Raw genomic sequence first — 27,219 nt, 5'->3', positions numbered from 1 at the left:
TATGATGGGTTGGCATGGCATTCAGGGGTCTAACAAAGGCCCCAAGGTCTGCCATAAGCACCTGCCTATTATGTAACACGAAAAGGCAATAATGCTTTGAAATACTATGGGAGGAATCTCTGTATTCACACTCATAAAGGATAGGCTGTCAATCACTTCTAAGGACCACCCACTGGACTCTTAAGGGCAGAATGACCAGGGGTTTAAGTGAATAAATTACATGTTATAGTGAATATTTTCTCAAAAGATATACATCAATCTGCTCTGCTTATCCTGGTCTATAACATGCTGACTGCAAATTGGACTGCATGTTCAACGTGACTTTCCTGAAATATATAGATGCTGTTGTTTACAGAAATAATAACTGAATTGTAGGAGGAAAGACTTATTTGTATATTTGTTATATACTCATCATATAAAGTTTTTCCAGTTTTAAATATTTGGTCACTTTGGTTCAAAATCATTCTCGTTGGAAACATTGGAATCTGTTTAAATGTCAGTTTCCTTTTGAAACAAAAGGCTGAGGGAACTCACTATAATGACCCAGAAGTATGAACTGAGCTCAAGGGGAATCAGTCACCAGGTTTATACTGTCCTATTTGAGGGTAGCATAAAGTAATGCCGGAGACCCTGATTCCAGCAGTGTATCACATGCTTTGTAATATTCGGGCTCCACTTTACTGTGCATGCATCGATTACGTGAAACTAATCCGGGTATAGTGTGACGTTATCGGCGCATGCGCAGTAAAGCCGATTCAGCCCTTGAAACTCCAGTGCTGTACTGCGCATGTGCCGATTCAGAAGCCGAGGCGCGCTCAGGAGATGTCAATCAGAGAAGGAAGGGAGGGATGGCCGGACTGGGGAGAGAAGGTAGAGCTGTTTGGAGCAACGGTGACGCCCTGGTTGCTCCAAACAGCTCATTTGCAAATAAAGAATAAACTTATATTTCTGCCACGCATCTGAAAAAGGAAAACCGCATTATATTGAGGTGAGGCTGCACTATTTTAATGTGCTGCTGCTTTTATAGGCTAATTTCTGGTGACGGACTCCTTTTTAAAGAGATCGTCCCATGAGGACAAGCTTCTTTATTACAGCAGCTTACCTAAGATTGGGTATGTCACTGAGGGTCCAATTGCTGGAATCCATGTTGATCACCTGTTATCGTTGTACTATTAGGGTATGTTCACATTCTTAACAAAAAACGGCTGAAAATACGCAGCTGTTATCAAGGGGAAACAGCTCCAAAAATGGCTCAAGACGTGACATCCACTTATTTTTACGATGTGTTTTTTTACACGGCCGTATTTAAAAACGGACGCATAAAAAACGCCCTGTGCGAACGGAACGCCTTTTTTCCCGTTGGAAATCAACGGGCAGATGTTTGTAGACACACAGCCCCCGCATTTTTAGCCATTTCTTGGGGCATTTTTGTTTTTAAAAAGAGGTGATTTATGGGGGTTTGTGTTGTATGGGCCCCTCAAAGCCACTTCACAACTGAACTGGTGTTTGAAAAAAATTGCCTTTTGACATTTTCTTGAATATGTGAGAAATTGGTGCTAAAGTTCTAAGCCTTGTAACTTCCTAGAAAAAGAATAGAACGTTCAAAAAACGATGCAAACATAAAGTAGACATATGGGTTTGTGAACTAGTAACTATTTTGTGTGGTATTACACTCTGTTTTATAAGCAGGTACATTTAAATTTAGAAAAGTGCTAATTTTTGCAAATTTTCGAAATTTTGGTGTTTTTCATAAATAAACGTTAAATTTATCGACCAATTTGTTTCACTAACATAAAGTACAATATGTCACGAGAAAACAATCTCAGAATCACTTGGATAGGTAAAAGCATTCCAAATCTATTACCACATAATTTGAAAAAATCGGCTTCGTCTTTAAGGCCAAAACGGGCTGTGTCCTGAAAGGGTTAAGTCTGATGTTGAGTTTATCAGGAGTGAATATGTTTAAGGCGAAACTCACACAAACGTGTGCGTTTTGCGCGCCCAAAAAACGCAGTGTTTTGCGCACGTTGCAGTTCCATGTGTCATCAGTGTTTGGTGCGTGGCTGCGTGATTTTTTGCGCATATGGCATCCTTATGACACGCGGTTTTGATGTTTAGAAAATGAAATGAACTTTATTCTGCGGATCAGTACAATTTTGGCTATACCAAATCTATATAGTTTTTATATGTTTTACTACTTTTACACAATAAAAAAAAAATCATGTTTTTGGGTCGCCATCTTCTGAGAGCCATAAATTTTTTCATTTCCGTCTATGGAGCATCGGGAGGGCTTGTTTTTTGTGGGACAAGCTGTAGCTTTTATTGGTACCATGTTGGGGTACTTGCAACGTTTTGATCTTATTTTTTGGGCGGTATGGTGTCCAAAAAATATAAAGTTTTTTTAGTTCTTTTTTCCCATTATTTCTTGAACAACTTTTGCGCGAATCACACGCAGCACACGGAAGTGCGTCCGTGTGCTGTCCGTCATTTTCACGCACCCATTGACTTCAATGTGTGCGTAATGCGCAAAAAACGCTCAAGTATAAGACATGTCGTGAGTTTCATGCAGCGGACATACGCTGCGTGAAAAACACGGAATGTCTGAATGGCCCCATTGACTTACATAGGTCCGTGTGACGCGCGTTATTTTCACGCGCGTATTACGGACGTGAAATACGCTCGTGTAAATAAGGCCTAAAGCTGGTCATACACATTAGATCAGAGGTCCTGACTTTCAAGTACAGACCTTTCTGTTGAGCCGAACTAAATATTAAACAGAATTATGTATATTTAAAGAGAACCTTTCACCTCCCCATACATGTGCAGCTGAGTGCAGCATCTAATGGGGAGGGCTGCACAATCCCTGGGGCACTTTACATTTTTTTACTACCCTCCTCCGTTATTTAGATATCGGTGCCGTTATATTTGGCGCCCAATATTTAAATAACCCCCTGAACTGAACTGTCAATGGGGCGTATAATGGCAAGGGGGCGTTTTACTATGGCTGTGAGACTGTCCAATCAGATACAGACAGTGTTACAGCAGGAGCGAGGATAGAGGAGAGAGTGTGTGCGCGCGCACACGCTCTCACTCTTCAGCTGTCAAGATCAGTCGTCTGCCGAACTGGCAAGGGGGCGCCGCGTGTCACTGCTACAGGCAGTGTAAGAGCTGCTGGAGAGACTAGAGTGGGCATGCACGCTCTCCTCTCTTCAGCTCTTGTAAGAGATCAGTCTTGTACTTTGTCTGCCGAACTGGCAAGGGGGCGTGTCTCTGCTACGTACAGTGCAATCGCTGGAGGGAGGAGAGCGGGCATGCGCGCTCTCCTCTCGCCAGCTCTTAAAGTGTAAAGTGCCCCAGGGATTGTGCAGCCCTGCCCATTACATTCTGCACTCAGCTGCACATGTAAGGGCAGGTGAAAGGTTCTCTTTAACCCCTTCCCGACATATGACATACAGTTACGTCATAGCCGGGTAGGGGAAGTATGGAGCGTGCTCACGGAGTGAACCCGCTCCATTCAATGCGGGTGTCGGCTGTTTGTTACATTCGACACTTCAGAGTAACTAGCGGCATCGTGCTCGAGCGCGATCCCGCTCGTTTAACTCGTTAAATGCTGCGGTCAATAGCGACCACAGCATTTAAATTGTTAGAAAGAGGGTCCAGCCCCCTCTAACAGCTCAACGCACCCCCCCTGCAAGGCAATCGCGGAGGGGGGGGCGATGGTTGCTATGCTGCCTGGGGGCCTATGAAGGCCCCCAGGTCCGCCATTTTTGTGCACCTATTAAGCCCTCCCTCCGTTAGTATTGCAGTATATCGTGCAAGCGATCTAACGATCGCTGGTTGAAGTCCCCTAGGGGGACTAATAAAAAAAGTAAAAATGAGTTCAATAAAGTTTGGGTTTTTTTTGGGGAAAAAATAAATAAATAAATAAATATATATATATATATATATATATATATATATATATATATATATATATATATATATATATATATATATAATATATATATTAAAAGTTAATAGAAAAAACCTTTTCCCATTTCCCCCCTAGAGCATAGTAAAAAAATAATTAAATAAACATAATTGGTATCGCCGCGTCCGTAAAAGTCTGAACTATTACAATATATCATTATTTAACCCGCACGGTTAACGCCGTAAAAAAAATAATTGTAAAAGCCAGAATGTCTATTTTTTGGTCACCTAATCTCCCACAAAAAATTAAATAAAAAGTTATCAAAGCGTCGTATGTACACCAAAATGGTATTATTAAAAACTATAGCTTATCCCGCAAAAAATAAGCCCTCATATCACTTAATCGACGGAAAAATAAAAAAGTTATGGCTCTCGGAATTTGGCGACACAAAATAAATTTTCTTTTTTACACTTAGGTTTGTACTTGTAAAAGTAGTAAAATATAGAAAAAACTATATGTATTTGTTATCGCTATAATCGTATTGACCCACAGAATAAAGTTAACATGTTGTTTTTATTGCACAGTTAATTGCGCAAAAACGGCGCACAAAAAACCATGGAGGAATAGCTGTTTTTTTTCATTTTCTACCCCACAAATAATTTTTTTCCCATTTCCTAGTACATTATATGGCAAAATAAATGGTGCTACGAAAAACGACAACTCGTCCCGCAAATATCAAGCCCTCCTAGTACTACATCGACGGAAAAATAAAGACGTTATTGGTTTTGGAATGTGGGGAGGAAATTAAAATTTGAAAGTTGTTTACGACGGGAAGGGGTTAAGATATGACCTAGCTAGGTTTCACTGCTTTTGTCCCCGTTTAAGGCTTCACTCATATCAGCGTTCTGGTTTTCCTTTGTACCGCTGCATCATAGGAACAGAACAATGAAAAACGGAAGCACTAGATTCGTTGCATGACAGACAGCAGTGCCCGACAGAACCCTTTGACATGGGTTTCGTAATTTTTCCGGCAAAATAGCACTGCATGCTGCGCTATTTTGTTCGGCATTTTGTCACCAGACCTGCGATGGAGTCTTCTGACGGAGCCTCTGGTGCAGATGTGAATAGAGTCTGTGTACACAATGGTAAAAGCTCCCGACGTATATGTTAAACAGAGGCTGTGACGGATACCTAAGGCTGGGTTCACACGAGCACATTACGTCCGTAATGGACGGAACGTATTTCGGCCACTAATCCCGGACTGAACACACTGCAGGGGGCCGGGCTCCTAGCATCATAGTTATGTACGATGCTAGGAGTCCCCGCCTCTCCGTGGAACTACTGTCCCGTACTGAAAACATGATTACAGTACGGGACAGTTGTCCCGCAGCGAGGCAGGGACTCCTAGCATCGTACATAACTATAATGCTAGGAGCCTCAAAAAGTGACATGCTACTTATTTTTACGTAGCGTCGTTTTACGCTTCATTTTTTAAAACAGAGGAAAAACGCCTGAAGACAGGTGTGAATATACCCTAAGGGATCCTTTAAACATATCAGTTACCACAGGCTATAATGTGATCCATTAACGGATACGTCATGTACAACGGAGTCAACACCTCTCACTTTCCTGCCTCTGCTATTTATCGTGCGATGATGCCCTATGTTGCGCCATTGTGTGCTTTTTTTTTCTTTAAAGTGATTTGTCCCTTGTTTTGTGGTCGTTGTTCCTGGTTATGGCTGCCAATGTGTGCCAGCAGTGGTGGCCACTCCATCTTACATGAGGGTAGCTGGGATCTCTGGTGCGCGCATGCTAGGGAATGTGCAGTAGCTCCCTGCCTGCCATCTATGCTGCTCCATTGAAGTCTATAGGACGGCTCGAGGCTTGCGCAGTAGCCCTGGAGCCGTTCTATAGGACTGAATACAGAGCTGTTTTCAGGAGAAAACAGCTCCTGAATTTCAGATGTTTTTACAAGTGCACACGTTTTTCGCGGCGTCTTTTACGGACGTAATTGGAGCTGGTTTTCATTGGAGTCAATGAAAAACGGCTCCAATTACGTACCAAGAAGTGTCCTGCACTTCTTTGACGCAGCCGTAATTTTACGCGCCGTCTTTTGACAGCGACGTGTAAAATTACAGCTCGTCTGCACAGAACATCGTAAGACCCATTGCAAGCAATGGGCAGATGTTTGCCGACGTAGTGGAGCCGTCTTTTCAGGGGTAATTACGCCTGAAAATTGTTGCAGAAAATACGCAGCAAAACCGCAGGAAACCGCAAGAAATTTGCAGGAAGAAAACGCACCTGAAGGTTTTTTTTATTCGTTTTTCAGATTACCTGGAATGTCATACACTTTGCTGGTACTGTATTACTGTGCTGTTTTGCCATACGCGAATATGCGCGGCAAAACCGCACGTAATACGCAATGTGTGCATTCGGCCTTAGGGTATTCACATACTTAGTGTAAATGCCACATATTTGATTGCAAAAAATCCGCAGCATAATACAGTAGCAGCAGGGGGGATGAGATTTTAACAAGTCTCATCCACATGCTGCGTAACATCCGCCGAAAAAACGTTCATAAATAGACCTGCGGTGCGGTTTTTTAACCCGCAGCGTGTCAATTTATGCTTCGGAGTCGCTGGATTTCTGTTTCATGTTTTCCCCACTGAATTCAATGGGAAGGTCAAACCCGCAACAAATCGCAAATGTTTCGAATTTTGCAGCGAAAAAACTGTGATTCCGCCACAAAAATCACACCTCGGCGAAAAAAAAAAGAAGCCTATATTTACCAAAATCGCCTCCTGGGATGACGTTTCATCCCATGTGACTGCTGCAGACAAACACAGGCTGCAGTGGTCATATGGGATGAAACATCATCCCAGGTGGTGGGGCTGCAGGACAACAGAGGGACGCATCTCCATGACTACAGGTAAGGTGAGCTTTTTTTTTTTGCTTTTTTTCCGTAACCAGCTCCTTTCTGTCCGAAAAACTGCACCACCATTTGGTACGTTTTTTCGGACAGATTTCTCTGCGGGGTCCAGGGCGGATGCGCTGTGTAATTTTACGCACCGTATCCGCCCTGTGTGAACATACACTAAGAGAAATTAATTGACTGCATCAATCGGGATCATTTTAATTAAGGACTGCAGCTAGGTAAAAAATAAAAATAAAGACAAGTAATGGGAATAACCCTTTAAGAATAATGATATTTTCAAGTATGCAGGCTCGTTACAGAGGATGTCTGTGGTGGGCAAACTGCTTTAATGACAAAGATGGTAGATAACATGAGTCACCAAAATGACACAATTAGGTGATTTTTTGTATAGGACTAGTTTCGTGACTTGTGTGGTTTTAGTTTTATATTTTATTTTTTTTAATTATTAGTTAAATAGCAAATGTTATTAACCCCTTACAGTTGCAATCACCTTTGATCCTCCTGAGTTCCTGGCAGGGAACAGGTTAACAGAATCCATAATCAAGTTATGTACTGCGTGCACTAACATCCCTCTCTGCCCGTCACCACCTCAGCCGGTCTTTGACATTGCAGATGAGAGCAGTGTAATTTACCAGGCAGATATCGCCGAGCGGGCACTTTGGGGAGAGATTATTTTATAGCGTCTGGAGTCTGAGCAGGACCCTGTGCAGTACCGGCCCCACGATGGTGTTTTAAATAAATGACATTAAGGCCCGATTCACATGACTGCGATTTGACCGTAAAAACCAGTCCGTGTGTCAGCTGTGATTTCCTGGCCCGACCACGGTACATGTGAACGGGACTCCTGCCATCATAGTAATTTAGGCCTCATGCACACGACCGTAGCCACGGCCGTAATAAGACATGTCCGTTCTTTCTGTGGTCCAGGCTCCTGGGCCATGCACCGTCGTGTGCATGGGCCCATAGAAATGAATGGGGCCGCAATTCTCACGTGGATTTTCGGGGAAATTGCGGCCGCAAAAGCACATTCGTGTGCATGGGGCCTTAGGCTCCAGTCGCACGACAGTGAAAAAAAATGGCCATTAAAAACTGATCAACTGTCAGTTTTTCATGGCCGTTTTGCATCAGCGTCTCCAAATTTCCATCCATTTCTAGTCCATCTGTCCGTTTTTAACGGGCATTTGTCATCCATTAGCCATCCGTTTTTCATTGCTGTCAAAAACCCAGATGGATTTCATATGTCAGGGTTTTTTTTGTCCCAACCCCCTGAAACCTCCACAGTGCCCATGTAGATAGTACCACTATGTCCCTGTAGATATTGCCTACATAGACAGTGCCACAGTGCCCACTGTAGATAGTGCCACACCCCTCATATAGTGCCACAGTGCCCATGTAGATAGTGTCACACCCCTGTAGATGGCACGTCCCCTCTGTAGATAGCGCCTCGGTAGCTCCCTCTAGGAGCGGAATCCCCGGCCAGAGCGTTGCCGGGGATTCCACTCCTAGAGGGAGTTCCTGACGTCTCTGTCCATATAAGGCATTTACCGTTCTGTATAAATTACATGGTAACTTTATTCTGCGGATCAGTACGGTTTTGGCTATACCAAATCTATATAGTTTTTATATGTTTTACTACTTTTACACAATAAAAGAAAATCATGTTTTTGGGTCGCCATCTTCTGAGAGCCATAACTTTTCATTTCCGTCTATGGAGCATTGGGAAGGCTTGTTTTTTGTGGGACAAGCTGTAGCTTTTATTGATACCATGTTGGGGTACTTGCAACGTTTTGATCTTATTTTTGGGCGGTATGGTGTCCAAAAAATATCAATTTTTTTAGTTCTTCTTTTATACAGTGTTCACCATCTGTTATAAGTGACATGTTAAGTTTATTCTGTGGGTCAGTACGATTCCGGTGATAAAAAATTGATCTTTCTTTTTTTATGTTTTACAACTTTACGCACATTAAAATTACTCTTTTGTAAAAACAATGTTTTTTTTCTGTTATGTGCTGAGATGCATAACTTTTTCATCTAAATGTCGACGGAGCTGTATGAGGGTTTTTTGCGAGACGAGCTATAGTTTTTATTGGTACCATTTTTGGATACATGTGACTTTTTTTTTTCACTTTTTATTAACATTTTCGGATAGGCAATGTGACCAAAAACATGCAATTCTTGCATTGTTCTTTTAGTTGTTTTTATTTGTTGTTTTTACGGCGTTTACTGTGCTGGATACATATAATATTTTGTAGTTCAGGCTGTTACGGATGCGGTGATACTAATTAGGCTGTGTTCACATCACCATCTGTGTTCCGTTGAGGTTTTCCATCTGAGGTTTCCGTCGGGTTAATAACTCAGCAGAAAGCAAATGGAAACTTCGGCTTCTGTTTCCCTCACCATTGAACGCAATGGTGACGGAAACCTATCTAATGGTTTCTGTCTGTCACTGTTGTGACAGGGTTCCGTCGTTTTGACGGAATCAATAATGCAGTCGACTGCGCTATTGGTTCCGTCAAGAACAACAGAACCCTGTCACAACGGTGGCAAACGGAAACCATTAGCTAGGTTTCCGTCACCATTGATGTAACATCTATGGCCGAGGGCCGTCGTTCAGACTTACCTCTGACGGCCCCGGCCATGGACATCTGTGTTCTCGGCGTTATCTCCCTCCAGGGAAACGCTGGCACTCACTTCCGGGTTCTGGGACTGTTTCCCGCAGGGCGCGTGCACGGCCTTAAAGGGCCAGTAAGCGTCCAGTTGTCATTAATCAGTAATTAGCCCAGAATGCTGCTGGACTATAAAAAGGGCTCTGCCCACTTGATCCTTGCCTGAGCGTTGTTGTCTACCTAAAGTTTGTCTTGCAAATGGTCTCCCAGTGTCTTCCAGTTCCCAGTGTTACCCGTTCCTGCTGCCTGTACCCTGTATCCCGTGCTACTGTGCCATCTATGTGAGAGTCAAGTCGTGTCTTCCATTGCTTCTACTGTGCCATCTACAGTGAAAGTCAAGTTGTGTCACCGCTACTGTCTACATTGCCTCAGGTACCCGTTCTGGACTATAGACATTGTTTTGTACCTAGTTGACCAGCTTCTATCCCGCTACGCGGTACGGCCCAGTGGGTCCACACTCCGCGTCGTGACCATTGATATCAATGGTGAGGGAAACGGAAGCTTAGGTTTCCATTTGCCTTTCCGTTGAGGGGTTAACCAGACGGAAACCTCAGACGGAACCCTCAGACGGAACCCCTCAACAGAAAGGGCAACGGTGATGTGAACAGGCCCTTATGTATAGTTTATTTTTGTTTCATATTTTTCAATAATAAAGGACTTGATAAGAGAAGAAGGGTGTTTTTTTATTTTATTACTTGCAACTATATATATATATATTTATTTTTTTAAAGTCGGACTAGGGGACTTGAAGCTCCATCTGTCAGATCTCTGTTCTAATATTCAATGCATTTAGAACTGTCAATTTTACACTGACAGCAAGCCTATTAAGCTTAGCCTCTGGGCGTACTTGGCAGACCAGGAGGCCTCCGGTTGCCATAGCAGCCATCGCGTCGCGGGGATCGCTTTGCAGGGATGTCGATCGGCTACTAACCTATGTCGCTTTTGGCCGCGGCATCTAAGGGGTTAATGGTGGGGATCGGAGCTAGCTCCAGTCCCTTCCGTTATAGCAGGGTGTCAGCCAGTGGCGTAACTACCGCTATAGCAGCCGTAGCATTTGCTACGGGCCCGCAGCATGAGGGGGCCCGTGCCACCCGCCGGCACGGCCCTCCCCATGGCCGGAGGCTCCGCTAGCAGCCGCTATGGCTGCTACAGCGCGACGCCACTGAAGGGGTTGTTCCTATAAAAGACATGCATCCCCTATCCACAGGATAGGTGATACATGTGGGATCGCTGGGACGCCTAGCGATAAGGAGAACGGGGGACCGAAAGTCCCCCGAAGTTCTCCATGACAAACCTCGGACTTCCGGGGTCTGTCTGCAGCTCCATAGAAATGACTTGCGCACCGGTCTCGCTTGTGCGCATGCGTGACGAGCACGACTTTCATTTTTATTGAACTGCGCAGACGCCTGAAGTCCGAGGTTTGTCATGGAGAACTTCAGGGGACTTTCGGTCCCCCGCTCTCCTTATCGCTGCCTGTGATCACACATGTATCCCCTATCCTAGGGGATGTATGTCTTTTGTATGACAAACTATAGGCCGTTTTTTTGGGAGGGGGCTATATGGCATTATCTACAGGGGGGGTCTGTATGGCGTTATCTACAGGGGGGGTCTGTATGGCGTTATCTACAGGGGGAGGGCTGTATGACGTTATCTACAGGGGGGTCTGTATGGCGTTATCTAAAGGGGGGTTCTGTATGGCGTTATCTACAGGGGGGGTCTGTATGGCGTTATCTACAGGGGGAGGGCTGTATGACGTTATCTACAGGGGGGCTGTATGCCATTATCTACAGGGGGGCTGTATGGCATTATCTACAGGGGAGGGCTGTATGGCGTTATCTACAGGGGGGTTCTGTATGGTGTTATCTACAGGGGGGTCTGTATGGCGTTATCTACAGGGGGGTCTGTATGGAGTTATCTACAGAGGGGTCTGTATGGCGTTATCTACAGGGGGATTTGGGGCTGTAAGACGTTATCTACAGGGGGGCTGTATGGCGTTATCTACAGTGGGGTCTGTATGGTGTTATCTACAGGGGGGTCCGTATGGCGTTATCTACAGAGGGGGCTGTATGGCATTATCTACAGGGGGATTTGGGGCTGTAAGACGTTATGTACAGGGGGGCTGTATGGCATTATCTTCAGGGGGGCTGTATGGCGTTATCTACAGGGGGCTGTGTATGGTGCTATCTATAGGGAGGCACTATTTACAAGGGGGGGTTGTGTGATACGCAGCGGAGGGGGGCCCCAGTCAAAAGTTTGCTATGGGGCCCAGTCTTTCCTAGTTACGCCCCTGGTGTCAGCTGCAACATACAGCTGACATCCAAGGCTTCTGAGCCCGTGCCATATATTTGTTGTAAAGGCCCATCTACACACAACAATTTACCCTATGATTCAAACAAATACAGGTGATTGAAACAATAACTGTCGAATGTAAATACACAAACTAAACAATGTCATTTGATCCATGTTTTTTGAACTGTTCAGTGTTCGATTCCTTTCACACGATGCCATTGAAATGTGACGCGTATTTATGCTTCTAAAATCTAAACCCTTACCCTTGGATTTCTGCTGCACAAGGATGAGACCCATTGTCATTCATTTTCATAATCGGCATAAGCTTCTTATTTTGGTGGCTTATTTTTGTATATACATTTTCTGCATCTTTCTTTTTTCCTTCCTTTATACAGACTGTTGAAAGTTTCATAAAGCAATAGTTGTTTTACTTCAAACCTTGATGGGATGGAAAGTTTTCATTGATTGTAGTCATGATTAATTGTAGTTTTCCTGATCGCTAACCCATAAAGAACATAGAAAAATGCAGGTAGTAGTTAGACCCAGGGCTGCCCAGGTTGTGATGTTGGCACCAGACATTGTGTTGCCAGGGCTGGCAGGAATGTCACAAAGGTCCCCTTCCTTTCCTCAGTACTGCGATCAGTACTGCTACAGGCTGATAGTATATTTGTTACAGATGCTCTAAATTTCATCTTTTGGCGACTGTGGCAAAAGTTACATTTTTGCACAATTTTGAGGGCTCAAGATGATTTGCGACAATTTTTGGCACAGTTTATACTAAAAACTAGCACAAAAACATGAATAAATATGAACTACTAGCTTTATTATTATCTACATAATTACCAGTGTTTTTTTAATATATTTAAGGTGCATATTTGACACCCATATGCTATTTATAATATTTAGGTGTAATGGTGCCTGAAGATCACCACTACCAAACTTCTCTAAAGGGACTGTCCTGACCTAACACAGAACACACCGGCATCGACCCACATTGTCATTCACCAGAATAGATAGTAACAACTTGTTTATTTTTCTAGGATACAAAATTATGGATCATTATGGAATATCTTGGAGGAGGATCGGCTTTGGATCTGGTTTGTATATTTACCAAGCGGTTATTTTTACCTATAGGATGGTTTTAAGCTGTGTCTTGTTACAGCCTGTAGCTACATTCATAGCTGATAAAAGCATAATTTTTTTTTCTAAATGCGACCTCCATAATAATAAGACACTGCAGCTGATTGCACAATTTAGATAATTGGATGACATCTAAAATAGAACAAATTCATGCAGCACAAGTATAAATAGACTTGTCGGAGTGATTAATCATTGTCTGCTGAATGTTCTTCTTACTGCAAAATGATTTTGGAAGAGAATATTGCCATGTCTTGTATACAAGGGATAGGGTTTTGCGGACCCGGATTTCATTATAGGCCTTAAATGGAACTTGTTAGTAGGTTTAGAGCCACTAAATCACCAACATGCCATTGTGCACCTGGGGTTTAATGTTCCAAACAACATGCCTACCTCGAAAACGGAAGTTTAGGGGATAGTTAGTAAATTACAACCTACAGAGATAAGACAGGGAGCGACATCTGACGCATGCACATTACAGACATCTACTAAGGACCGTACACTGCGCAGGTGCAGTGAAGAGAGGTGTACTGTCCTTGGCTTCATGTGCACAATGCGCATGCCCCCCCCCCCCGATGCCGCCGCACTCCTTACCCCCACTCCTTTCGGTAAGTTGTAATTAAGCTAACTATTCCCAAAACCTCTGTTTTTGAGATGGGTATGTTTGGAACACTAAACTCCAGCTGAATAATGTCATGTTGGTGATTTATTGGCTTCAAACCTACTGACAGGCTCCCTTTAATTTAAAGTAAATGGCAACTTACTGGTTGCTGTACATTGGGCATGTTTTAGAGCAAACTTGTTAATCGCTCTCTCATTTAATCTCTACTCTGGTTCCCTACATATTCTGGAAACTTATTTTCCTCATCTGGCTTCAGGTTGAATGCACACGATGCGTATTACGTGTTGTTTTTCCGCGTGTATTTGCTTGTGGCAAATCCGCAGAATAATACAGTACCAGCAAAGTAAATGAGATTTCAGGAAATCTCATGTACACGCTGCGGGGTTTTTTTGGCACGTAAATTTACCTGCGGTGCGTATTTTTAACCGCGCAGCATGTCAATTTATTTTCCACAAGAAAATCTGCAGCATGTGCCTTAGAGTAGTATATGTCAGGCTTTGTTGTGTGTTGTGCATTGTAAGGTGTATATGATTCATTGTTTTCTTGCCAGCTGGAACCTGGTCAAATGGACGAAACACAAATTGCCACAATATTAAGGGAGATCTTGAAAGGACTTGATTATTTACATTCAGAAAAGAAAATTCACAGAGACATTAAAGGCGAGTATGTCGCTAAGTGCCTGCACCAACCCGTATACTCTGGCTTAGTGGTTTTTAACCTTTGTGGTCCTCCTCGCATCTCTATTGGCTCGTATAGTTTAGTGACTGTACACGTACATGTATATTTAACAATGTATTATTCCTAGAACATCATCATATGAGCTCCATGATCACAAAGTAGGCTACCACAGCCCTGCTGACATAACCACATAGATCATTGTCCAGCAATACAGACATTGTGCTGTATCGAAATAAAAGGGGTTGTCCGGGATTAAGAAACCAGTTCTAATTTTTTACACTGGTTGTATGTGGTAATACAACTCCACTCCATTGAAGTGAATAAGGCTGAGTTGCAATACCAGATACAACCCTTGGACAGGAGCGGGAAGAAAGCAGCCATGCTTTTTTTTAATCCCGGACAACTCATTGTACACCAAAAGCCTTATGTAAAATACAGGAGGACTGCAGTCTTAACAATCAGCTTTCTTAATGAAGAATTGTTTAATTTTTTCCCAGCGGCCAATGTTTTATTATCTGAGCATGGAGAGGTTAAATTGGCAGATTTTGGTGTAGCTGGTCAGCTAACTGATACACAGATTAAGAGGAATACTTTTGTTGGCACGCCATTCTGGATGGCACCAGAGGTCATAAAACAGTCGGCATATGATTCCAAGGTAAGGAGAAAGGGTTACTGTCCTTGTTTTTCTTGTGTCTAATGTTAATTAAAGATCACATGTAATATAATGAATAATGAATCACTGTCTGTACACAAAGAACTTGTGTTTCCAACTAAGGGTTGTGATACTTGTGTTCTGTGGCAAAGTCTTCATGAATATTGATGATGGGACAGACAGAAACACAGCAAACCTGTAAAACAACTTCTGTAATGTGCACAGCACCATCATAGGACTTGTTTTTCAGCTATTTAAATATTGTGGTATTAAAAGCAAACCATTCTGTTCTGCAAGATTTGACTCTCTTTACACTAAGGGTATGTGCACACGCTTACTAAACAACATCTGAAAATACGCAGCTGTTTTCAAGGGAAAACAGCCCCTGATTTTCAGCCGTATTTTTAGCAACCCGCGTTTTTCGCTGTGTTTTTATGGCCATTTTTGGGGCTGTTTTGCTATAGAGTCAATGAAAAACGGCTCCAAAAACGGCCCAAGAAGTGTCCTGCACTTCTTTTGACGAGCCGTAATTTTACACGCCGTATTTTGACAGCGACGCGGAAAATGACAGCTCGTCTGCACAGAAAATCGTAAGACCCATTGCAAGCAATGTGCAGATGATTGCCGACGTATTGGAGCCGTCTTTTCAGGCGTAATTCGAGGCGTAAAGCGACTCCATTACGCCTGAAAAGAGGTCGTGTGCACATACCCTAAGAATGGACGATTGCCAACTGCTCTGGAGCGTCACAAAACTCAGTGTCCTTGTTTTATTCAATAATACATTACACATTTTATTTATCTTTATGTATTGTAAGATCCCCCCAACAAACATAACAGATTGTGTCCCACTCATTGTTTAGCCCAATTATTCCAGTTTTGTTCAGTGTATTTGCGCAGTTCGCTTCCTACTGAATATTTCTTGATCTTAAAAAGTAGCATGTAAATAAGTGACCTTTCTACTAATATGAAAAATTGCAAATGATTGTTGTGTGTATCAGACTAGGGGAAAGTCTTCTGATAGTTAAAAAAAAATGATATACACATTTGTAAATGCAATTATTAGTTTTTGTAAGGTAAATGTTAGCATCCAGTGAAGTATCATGAACCCCTTAAGGACGCAGCCTAGTTTTGGCCTTAACCCCTTCCCTCTTTAGCCACTTTTGACCTTCCTGACAGAGCCTCACTTTTCAAATCTGACATGTGTCACTTTATGTGGTAATAACTCCGGAATGCTTTCACCTATCCAAGCGATTCTGAGATTGTTTTCTCGTGACACATTGGACTTTATGTTACTGGCAAAATTTGCTCGATATGTTCAGTATTTAATTGTGAAAAACACCAAAAATTAGCGAAAAATTGCAAAAATTAGCATTTTTCTCAATTTAAATGTATCTGCTTGTAAGACAGGCAGTTATACCACACAAAATTGTTGCTAATTAACATCACCCATATGTCTACTTTAGATTGGTATCGTTTTTTGAACATCCTTTTATTTTTCTATGACCTCACAAGGCTTAGAACTTTAGCAGCAATTTCTCACATTTTCAAGAAAATTTCAAAAGGCTATTTTTACAGGGGCCAGTTCAGTTGTGAAGTGGTTTTGAGGGCCTTATATATTAGAAACCCCCAAAAAGTCACCCCATTTTAAAAACTTCACCCCTCAAAGTATTCAAAACAGCATTTAGAAAATGTCTTAACCCTTTACACATTTCACAGGAATTAAAGCAAAGTAGAGGTGAAATTTACAAATTTCATATTTTTCTGCAGAAATACATTTTTAATACAATTTTTTTTATAACACAGAAGGTTTTACCAGAGAAATGCAACTCAATATTTGTTGCCCAGTTTCTGCAGTTTTAGGAAATATCCCACATGTGGCCGTAGCGTACTACTGGACTGAAGCACCGGCCTCAGAAGCAAAGGAACACCTAGTGGATTTTGGGGCCTTATTTTTGTTAGAATAGATTTTAGGCACCATGTCAGGTTTGAAGGGCTCTTGCGGTGCCAAAACAGTCAAAATCCCCCAAAAGTGACCCCATCTGGGAAACTAGACACCTCAAGGAAATTATCTAGGGGTGTAGTGAGCATTTTGACCGCACAGGTTTTTTACAGAAATTATTGGAAGTAGGCCGTGAAAATTAAAATCAACATTTCTTCAAAGAAAATGTAGGTTTAGCGATTTTTTTTTCTCATTTCCACAAGGACTAAAGGAGGAAAAGCACCGCAAAATTTGTAAAGCAATTTCTCCCGAGTAAAACAATACCTCACATGTGGTAATAAACGGTTGTTTGGAGACACGGCGTGGCTGAGAAGGGAAAGAGCGCTATTTGGCTTTTGGAGTTCACATTTAGCAGGAATGGTTTGCGGAGGCCATGTCACATTTACAAAGCCCCTGAGGTGACAAAACAGTGGAAACCCCAAACAAGTGACCCCATTTTGGAAACTATACCACTTGAGGAAATTATCTAGGGGTATAGTGAGCATTTTGACCCCACAGGTTTTTTGCAGAAATTTTTCAAGTAGGCTGTGAAAATGAAAATCTACATTTTTTCAAATAAAATGTAGGTTTAGCTAATTTTTTTTAATTTCCACAAGGACTAAAGGAGAAAAAGCACCATAAAATTTGCAAAGAAATTTCTCCCGAGTAAAACAATACCCCACATGTGGTAATAAACGGCTGTTTGGACACACGGCGAGGCTGAGAAGGGAAAGAGCGCCATTTGGCTTTTGGAACTCAAATTTAGCAGGAATGGTTTGCGGAGGCCATGTCACATTTACAAAGCCCCTGAGGGGATAAAACAGTGGAAACCCCCCACAAGTGACCCCATTTTGGAAACTACACCCATTGAGGAAATTATCTAGGGGCATAGTGAGCGATTTGACACCACAGTTTTTTTGCAGAAATTATTGGAAGTAGGCCCTGAAAATAATAATCTACATTTTTTCAAAGAAAATGTAGGTTTAGCTAATTTTTTCTCATTTCCAGAAGGACTGAAGGAGAAAAAGCACCACAAAATTTGTAAAGCAATTTCTCCCGAGTAAAACAATACCCCACATGTGGTAATAAACGGCTGTTTGGACACACGGCAGGGCTTAGAAGGGAAAGAGCACTATTTGACTTTTTGAGATCACATTTAGCAGGAATGATTTGCAGAGGCCAGGTCACATTTGCAAAGCCCCTGAGGGGACAAAACAATGAAAACGCCCAAAAAGGGACTCCATTTAGGAAACTACACCTCTTGAGGAATGCATCTAGGGGTGTAGTGAGCATTTTGACCCCACAGATGTTTCATAGAATTTATTAGAATTAGGCAGTGAAAATAAAAACAGTCCTTTTTCTTCAATAAGACGTAGCTGTAGCGCAAATTTTTTCATTTTCTCAACAAATAAAGGAAAAAAAGAACCCAACATTTGTAAAGCTATTTCTCCCGAGTACGGCAATACCCCATATGTGGTCATAAACTGCTGTTTGGGCAAACCGCAGGGCTCAGATGGGAAGGACCGCCATTTGGAGTGCAGATGTTGCTGGATTGGTTTCTGGGCACCTGTGGGCCCAAAACAGTGGAAACCCCCCAGAAGTGACCCCATTTTGGAAACTACACCCCTCAATGCATTTACCAAGGGTTGTAGTAAGCATTTTAACCCTGCAGGTGTTTTGTAGAAATTAGTGTGCGCTCAATGTTGCAGAGTGAAAATGGGATTTTTTTCCATAGATATGCCAATATGTGGTGCCCGGCTTGTGCCACCATAACAAGACAGCTCTCTAGTTATTATGCGGTGTTTCCCGGTTTTAGAAACACCCTACATGTGACCCTAATCTTTTGTCTGGACATATGACAGGGCTCAGAAGTGAAGAGTACCATGCGGAGTGGAGGCCTAATTTGGCGATTTACAAAGTATTGGTTCACAACTGCAGAGGCTCAGATGTGAAATAATAAAAAGAAACCCCTGATAAGTGACCCCCACTATGGAACTGCACCCCTCAAGGCATTAATTAAGGGGTGTAGTGAGCATTTTCACCCCACAGGTCTTTTCCATAAATGAATGCGCTGCGGATGGTGCAAATTAAAATTTATATTTTTCCCTAGATATGCCATTCAGTGGCAAATATGTCATGCCCAGCTTATGACGCTGGAGACACACACCCCAAAAATTGTTAAAGGGTTCTCCCGGGTATGACGATGCCATATATGTTGAAGGAAACTTCTGTTTGGGGACGCTGTAGGGTTCAGGGCCGAGGGAGCACCATTTGGCTTTTGGAGAGCGGATTTTGCTTGGTACTATATTTGTTTGAGTATTGATGGTGTTTTATAATGTGGGGGTACATGTAAGCGGGGCGGAGTATATAAGGGGCATAGTCATGTGGTATAAAAAAATAAAAATAATCCATAGATGTGTGTTACGCTGTGAAGCAATCCTTTCTGCACAGGCCGGTGTCACACTGATAAATGGTGTCATTTATTATCCCCCTTTTGATCCACACTCCGCGCCTTTGTAGTTTGGGGAATTTTGCTGGGAAAGTGTTGTCTTGGTATAATACGGGCACCGTCGCTTCCAGCGGATATGATTGGGCCCTCCCCTTCCTGGTTCCCTAATTTTAGGTCCTTGATAAATCGCCTCTTGAAACAGAAGAAATGTTCCCCTCGGGCACAACTGCATATTTTTTTATTTCCTGACTTATTGGAGCCATAACTAATTTTATTTTTCATAGACGTAGCGGTATGAGGGCTGGTTTGTTGCGGGACGAGCTGTAGTTATTATTGGTACCATGTTGGGGTACATGCAACTTTTTGATCACCTTTTATCCTATTTTTTGGGATGCTAGGTAAACAAAAAAACGCAATTCTGGCACAGCTTTTTTTGTTTTTTTTATACAGCGTTCACCACGCATTATAAACTACATGTTAACTTTATTCTGCGGGTCAGTACGATTCCGGCGATACCTAATTTATAGCACTTTTTTATGTTTTACAACTTTTTGCACAATAAAATTACTTTTGTAAAAAGAATGTATTTTTTCTGTCGCCAAGTTGTGAGAACCATAACTTTTTAATTTTTTTGTCGACGGACGTGTATGAGGGCTTGTTTTTTGCGGGACGAGCTATAGTTTTTATAGGTACCATTTTTGGATACGTGCGACTTTTTGATCACTTTTTATTGTAATATTTGTAGGGCAAAGTGACCAAAAAACAGAAACTCTGGTAACGTTTTTTTACGGGTTTTTTTTACGCTGTTCACCGCGTGCAATAAATAATATAATATTTTGATACCTCCGGTCGTTACGGTCGTGGCGATACCAAATACATATGGTTTATTATTATTCTTCAATAATAAAGGACTTGATAAGAGTAAAAGGGGGATTGTGTGTTATTTGATTACTTGAAACTTTTATTGTTTTCAAACTCTTATTTTTTGCACTTTTTTTTGCACTTTTTTTTACACTTTTTTATACTTTTTTTACACTTTTTCTCAAGTCCCACTAGGGGACTTGAAGGTCCAACGGTCAGATTTTTTTTTTTCTAATACATTGCACTACCTATGTAGTGCAATGTATTAGATCTGTCAGTGGATGATACTTCTCTTCTCAACGCCCAGCTAGTAAAAGAAGTAAACACGCCCCGATGTACACACATAATACACGCCCAGTTGTACTTTTACTTTTCAACACGCCCAGTTGTACTTTTGCAAGCCTCATTTGCATAAATACGAAAATGGTCATAACTTGGCCAAAAATGCTCGTTTTTTAAAAATAAAAACGTTACTGTAATCTACATTGCAGCGCCTATCTGCTGCAATAGCAGATAGGGGTTGCAAAATCTGGTGACAGAGCCTCTTTAAGGCTCAGAGCCCATTTTTCAAATCTGACATATTTCACTTTATGTGGTAATAACGTCAGAATGCTTAAACCTATCCAAGCGATTCTGAGATTGTTTTCTTGTGACACATTGGGCTTCATGTTCGTGGTAAAATTTGGTCGATATATTCAGTGTTTATTGGTGAAAAATTGCAAAATTTAGAGAAAATTTTTAAAAATAGCATTTTTCAGAATTTAAATGCATCTGCTTGTAAAACAGACGGTTATACCACCCAAAATAGTTACTAGTTCACATTTCCCATATGTCTACTTTAGATTGGCATAGTTTTTTGAACATTCTTTTATTTTTCTTGGACGTTACAAGGCTTAGAACGTAAACAGCAATTTCTCATATTTTTAAGAAAATGTTAAAAGCCTTTTTTTTAAGGTCCCTCTTCAGTTCTGAAGTAGCTTTGAGGGGCCTATGTATTAGAAACCCTGATAAAACGCCCCATTTTAAAAACTAGACCCCTCAATGTATTCAAAACAGCATTTAGAAAGTTTTTTAACCCTTCAGGCATTTCACAGGAATTAAAGCAAAGTGGAGGTGAAATTTACAAATTTCATTTTTCTTGCTGAATTTCAATTTTATTAAAAAAAAATTCTGTAACACAGAAGGTTTTACCAGAGAAACACTACTAAATATGTATTGTCCAGATTCTGCAGTTTTTAGAAATGTCCCACATGTGGCTCTACTGCGCTCGTGGACTAAAACACAAGCCCTAGAAGCAAAGAAGCACCTAGTGCATTTTGAGGCCTCTTTTTTATTAGAATATATTTTAGGCAGCATGCCAGGTTTGAAGAGGTGTTGAGGTGCCAAAACAGTAGGAATCCCCCAGTAGTGACCCCATTTTGGAAACTACACCCCTCAAGGAATTCATTTATGGTTGTTGTTACCATTTTGACCGCACAGTTTTTTCACAGCACCTATTTGAATTGGGCTGTGAAATTAAAAAAATGAAATTTTTTACAATAAAGTGTAATTTGTGATCAAAATTTCTTATTTTCATAGGGAACAAAATACCCCATTTTGTTGTCCAATTTGTCCTTAGTGCGGCAATACCCCATTTGTGGTGATAAACTTCCTTTTAGGCCCATGGGAGGGCTCAGAAGGAAAGGAGCGCTATGTGTTTGTTGGAGTCCAGATTTTGCTGGATTGGTTTTCGGGTGCCATGTCGCATTTGCAGAGCCCCAGAGGTATCAAAGCAATGGAAACCCACCAGAAGTGACCCCATTTTGGAAACTACACCGCTCAAGGAATTCAAATATGGTTGTTGTTACAATTTTGACGGCACAGTTTTTTCACAGCACCTATTTGAATTGGGCTGTGAAATGAAAAAAATTTCATTTTTTCCAATAAGATGTCATTTTTTATCAAAATGTTGTATTTTCACAGGGAACAAATGACCGCATTTTGTTGCCCAATTTCTCCTGAGTGCAGCAATACCACATTTGTGGCGATAAACTGCCATTTGGGCCCATGGGTGGCCTCAGAAGGGAAGGAGCGCTGTGTGTTCTTTGGAGTGCAGATTTTGCTGGTTTGGTTTTCGGGTGCCATGTCGCATTTGCAGAGCCCCAGAAGTATCAAAGCAATGGAAACCCACCAGAAGTGACCCCATTTTGGAAACTACACCCCTCAAGGAATTCATTTATGGGTAATGTGACCATTTAGAATCCATAGTTTCTTCACAGAACTAATTTGAATTGGGCTGGGAATGAAAAAAAAAAAAATTTTTCCAATAATATGTCGTTTTAGCTCAAAAATTCTTATTTTCACAAGAAATAAAATACTCCATTTTGTTGCCCAATTTGTCCTGAGTGCGGCAATACCCCATTTGTGGTGATAAACTGCCGTTTGGGCCCATGGGAGGGCTCAGAAGGAAAGGAGCGCTATTTGTTCTTTGGAGTCCAGATTTTGCTGGATTGGTTTTCGGGTGCCATGTTGCATTTGCAGAGCCCCAGAGGTATCAAAGCAATGGAAACCAACCAGAAATGACCCCATTTTGGAAACTACACCCCTCAAGGAATTCATTTATGGGTGTTATGACCATTTTGACCCCATAGTTTTTTCACAGAACTTATTTGAATTGGGCTGGGAATTAAATTAAAATTAATTTTTCCCAATAATATGTCATTTTGGCTGAAAATTTCTTATTTTCACAAGAAACAAAATACCCCATTCTGTTGCGCAATTTGTTCTGAGTACCGCAATACCCCATTTGTGGTGATAAACTGCCGTTTGGGCACATGGGAGGGCTCAGAAGGAAAGGACCACCATTTGGCCTACTGGGGATTTTATGGGGCGAAGTCATGTATGCAGAAGCCCCTGAGGTACCAGTACAGTTGAAACCCGCAAGAAGTGACCCCATTTTAAAAACTACACCCTTAAAGGAACAGTGTCATCACAAATTATTTTTTTATATGTTAGAGATGTTAGTGCTTTATTAAAAACGTTTATATTCATTTGTGTGTTTGTGTTTTACTTTTTCTTATTTTTACACTTTTTCTTCCCTATGGGGGCTGCCATTTTTTGTTCCATTTCTGTGTGTGTCGATTAACGACACATACAGACATGGAATACGGCAGCCACAGTCCCATAGGGACTGCGAACGGCTCCCGTCCCATTGACTGCAGTGTACGGCGTCTGTGTGGGAAATGCGCATGCGCCGCTCCCACACAGTCCTATTCGAAATTGGCGCCGTCCGGCGCCATTTTCCTGTGGACCGGAAGTCGCGGCCGGACAGTAATATTACTACTTCCGGTCGCGGCTTCCGGATTTCTGCACTTGCACCAGCGGCAGCAAACGGAGCGGACGGGCCGGAGGGAGCCGCGGCGGCAGGAGCAGGTAAGAGATTTCAATGTATGTTCGTGTTTGTGTGTGTTTACTACTGTATGTAAACCTACTACACTGTGGGTTACCTTAAAAAATGGCGACACACAGTGTAGGAGGTTACACCGTTCAAACCCCTCGTTTATCCCGGCACTAGCCAGGATAAAGGAGGGGGGATGCTGAGAGCTCACTAGAGCGAGGGCTTTTAACCCAATGTTGCAATGCTGCAACATTGGGAACAGCTCCATCTAGTGACCAAAAATGGGTAGTATTATAAATTAGAAATAATTTATAATATTTCCTGGACTCATGCAAAAAAAAAAAAAAAATTTTAACAATGTTTAATCACCCACACACTAAATGTTTAATTTTTTAAAAAAAAACATGTTTTTCTGGCAACACATTCCCTTTAAGGCATTCATCTAGAGGTGTAGTGAACATTTTGACTGGAGACGTACACCCCATAAACTGTAATGTGGGTTCTCCTGGGTACGGCAATACCCTACATGTGGCTGTTATCTGCTGCCTGGGCACACAGCAGGGCCCAGAGGGGAAAGACGAGGGGGGATAAGCTGTGCGGAGTACATCAGGATAAGTAAAATTGGGGTAAATTATAAACCAAGGGATGTATGATACATTTTAAAACACTCTTTCATACAGAGCTCTGGTTTTTCGGGACACGTGCCACATTGATATATTGAGTGGGAAGCCCCGCTGCACAACTGAGCAACAAGACAAGTACATTAGAGTCTCTAGTTTGAGAAATAGACGCCTCACAGGTTCTCAACTGGCAGCTTCATTAAATAGTACCCGCAAAACGCCAGTGTCAACGTCTACAGTGAAGAGGCGACTCCGGGATGCTGGCCTTCAGGGCAGAGCGGCAAAGAAAAAGCCATATCTGAGACTGGCTAATATAAGGAAAAGATTAATATGGGCAAAAGCACACAGACATTGGACAGAGGAAGATTGGAAAAAAGTGTTATGGACAGACGAATCGAAGTTTGAGGTATTTGGATTACACAGAAGAACATTTGTGAGACGCAGAACAACTGAAAAGATGCTGGAAGAGTGCCTGACACCATCTGTCAAGCATGGTGGAGGTAATGTGATGGTCTGGGGTTGCTTTGGTGCTGGTAAAGTGGGAGATTTGTACAAGGTAAAAGGGATTTTGAATAAGGAAGGCTATCACTTCATTTTGCAACGCCATGCCATACCCTGTGGACAGCGCTTGATTGGAGCCAATTTCATCCTACAACAGGACAATAACCCCAAAGCACACCTCCAAATTATGCAAGAACTATTTAGGGAAGAAGCAGGCAGCTGGTATTCTATCTGTAATGGAGTAGCCAGCGCAGTCACCAGATCTCAACCCCATAGAGCTGTTGTGGGAGCAGCTTGACCGAATAGTACGCAAGAAGTGCCCATCAAGCCAATCCAACTTGTGGGAGGGCCTTCTGGAAGCATGGGGTGAAATTTCTCCCGATTACCTTAGCAAATTAAAGGGGTTTTCCGGAACTAAAAAATTACATTTATTTAAATAAAACAATGAAAAATATACAATGTACTTACGTTTCATCAGATGGCTGTAGCGTCGTATATCCTCCTCCGTCACCGCCCCCTTAGTAATGCAAAATCTGCACTTCCTGTGCAGACCCGTCCATTTGGTCTTCTGCCTTTCTTCCGGTTTCCAGCTTTCACACTGTACGGTTACGTCACAAATGACGTAACCGTACCACGTGCTTCTTTATCTCATTAGAGCATGCGTGGTTAACACACTCCACCGCGCATGCTCTGTGAAATTATAACCCCTTATAAATTAGCGACGGAATATGAAGTTGCGGGAATAACGGCCGTTTCGGCCGTCTTCCCGACAGGTGCAGGAGCTGTGACAGCTGCTGTCTCGTACAGCAGCTGCCGCAGCTCCTACAACGGGGACCAATCGCTGTGTCCCCACTGTTTAACCCCTTAAAAGCCGCGTTCAATAGAGATCGCGGCTTTTTAGGGGTTAAGTTACCATCGCCGGCCTGCTACACGATAGCGGCCGGCGATGGTTACTATGGCAACCGGACACCAAACAATGGCGTCCGGCTATGCCATCGACGGAAGCCTAATGGGTACTGACAAAGTCAGGACCCACTATGCTTGCTGTCAGTGAATAGCTGACAGTTCTAATACACTGCACTACGCATGTAGTGCAGTGTATTAGAATAGCGATCAGGGCCTCCTGCCCTCAAGTCCCCTAGTGGGACAAAGTAATAAAGTAGAAAAAAAAGATGTGTAAAAATAAGAAAATAAAAGTTAAAAAAAATCCCCTTTTTTTCTCTTATCAGTCCTTTTTTATTAATAAAAATATATAAATAAATAAACTATAAATAATTGGTATCGCCGCGTCCGTAACGGCCTGAACTACAAAATTATTTCGTTATTTATCCCGCGCGGTGAACGCCGTAAAAGAAAATAATAAACCATACCAAAATCATAATTGTTTGGTCACTTCACCTCCCAAAAAATTTATTAAAAATAGATCAAAAAGTCGCATGTACCGAAAAATGGTCCTGATCGAAACTACAGTTCGTTACGCAAAAAATAAGTCCTCGCACGGCTTTATTGATGGAAAAATAAAAACGTTATGGCTCTTAGAATAAGGTAACACAAAAAGTGAATGATTGTTTACAAAACGTATTTTATTGTGCAAACGCCATAAGACATAAAAAAAACTATAAACATCTGGTGTCACCGTAAGGCCGGGTTTACACGAGCGTTGTGCGTTTTGTGCAAGCAAAAAGCGCGGCGTTTTGCGTGCGCAAAAGGCACTTAACAGCTCCGTGTGTCAGCCCTTTATGATGCGCGGCTGCGTGGTTTTCGCGCAGCCACCATCATTATGACACTCCGTTTGGATGTTTGTAAACAGAAAAGCACGTGGTGGTTTTCTGTTTTCATTCATCCTTTACAGTGCTGTTGCGCGAATCACGCGCGTCCCACGGAATTGCTTCCGTGCGACATGCGTGGTTTTCACACACCCATTGACTTCAATGGTGCGTGATGTGCGAACAGCGCACAAATATAGGACGTTGTGCGTTTCACGGAGCGGACATACGCTGCGTGAAAATCACGCACCTGGCTGCACGGCCCCATAGACTAACATAGGTCCCTGCGACGCGCGTTGCACGGACGTATAACACGCTCGTGTAAATGAGCCCTAATCGTATCGCCACGCACAATAAAGTGAATGTGTCATTTATAGCGCACGGTGAACGCTGTAACAAAAATAGAATAAAAAAACAATAGTAGAATTGCTGTTTTTTTAGTCACCACGCCACTTAAAAATAGAATAAAAACTGATCAAAAAGCCGCATGCACCCCAAGAAAACTACAATGAATTCCTCAAGGGGTCTAGTTTCCAAAATGGGGTCACCTTTTGGGGGTTTCCACTGTTTTGGTACCAGAAGAACTCTTCAAACCGTTTAACCCCTTAATGACCGGGCCATTTTGCACTTTTAATGACCAAGGATTATTTTTTGCTTTTTCATGGTCGCATTCCAAGAGTCGTAACTTTTTTTTTATTCCATCGACATAGCCGTATAAGGGCTTGTTTTTTGCGGGACGAGTTGTATTTTGTAATTCCACCATTTTTAGATGCTTATAA

At 42.2% G+C, this 27,219-nt stretch overlaps 1 protein-coding gene across 1 annotated transcript in view; it reads left to right on the top strand.

The window, feature by feature from the left end:
* Positions 1-27,219, top strand: part of STK24 (serine/threonine kinase 24) — a 107,267-nt gene that overhangs the window by 54,406 nt on the left and 25,642 nt on the right. Inside the window, exons 3-5 of the mRNA XM_075852414.1 lie at positions 12,841-12,897; positions 14,110-14,218; positions 14,735-14,892. Coding sequence (XP_075708529.1) covers positions 12,841-12,897; positions 14,110-14,218; positions 14,735-14,892 — 324 coding nt within the window. The remainder of the gene's footprint in view (positions 1-12,840; positions 12,898-14,109; positions 14,219-14,734; positions 14,893-27,219) is intronic.

Source organism: Rhinoderma darwinii, chromosome 2 (genome assembly GCF_050947455.1).
Source record: "Rhinoderma darwinii isolate aRhiDar2 chromosome 2, aRhiDar2.hap1, whole genome shotgun sequence".
In the NCBI taxonomy this organism is placed as follows: Eukaryota; Metazoa; Chordata; class Amphibia; order Anura; family Rhinodermatidae; genus Rhinoderma; species Rhinoderma darwinii.
The sequence above is the reverse complement of the archived record's forward strand: the minus strand, read 5'-3'. Positions and strand labels throughout refer to the sequence as shown.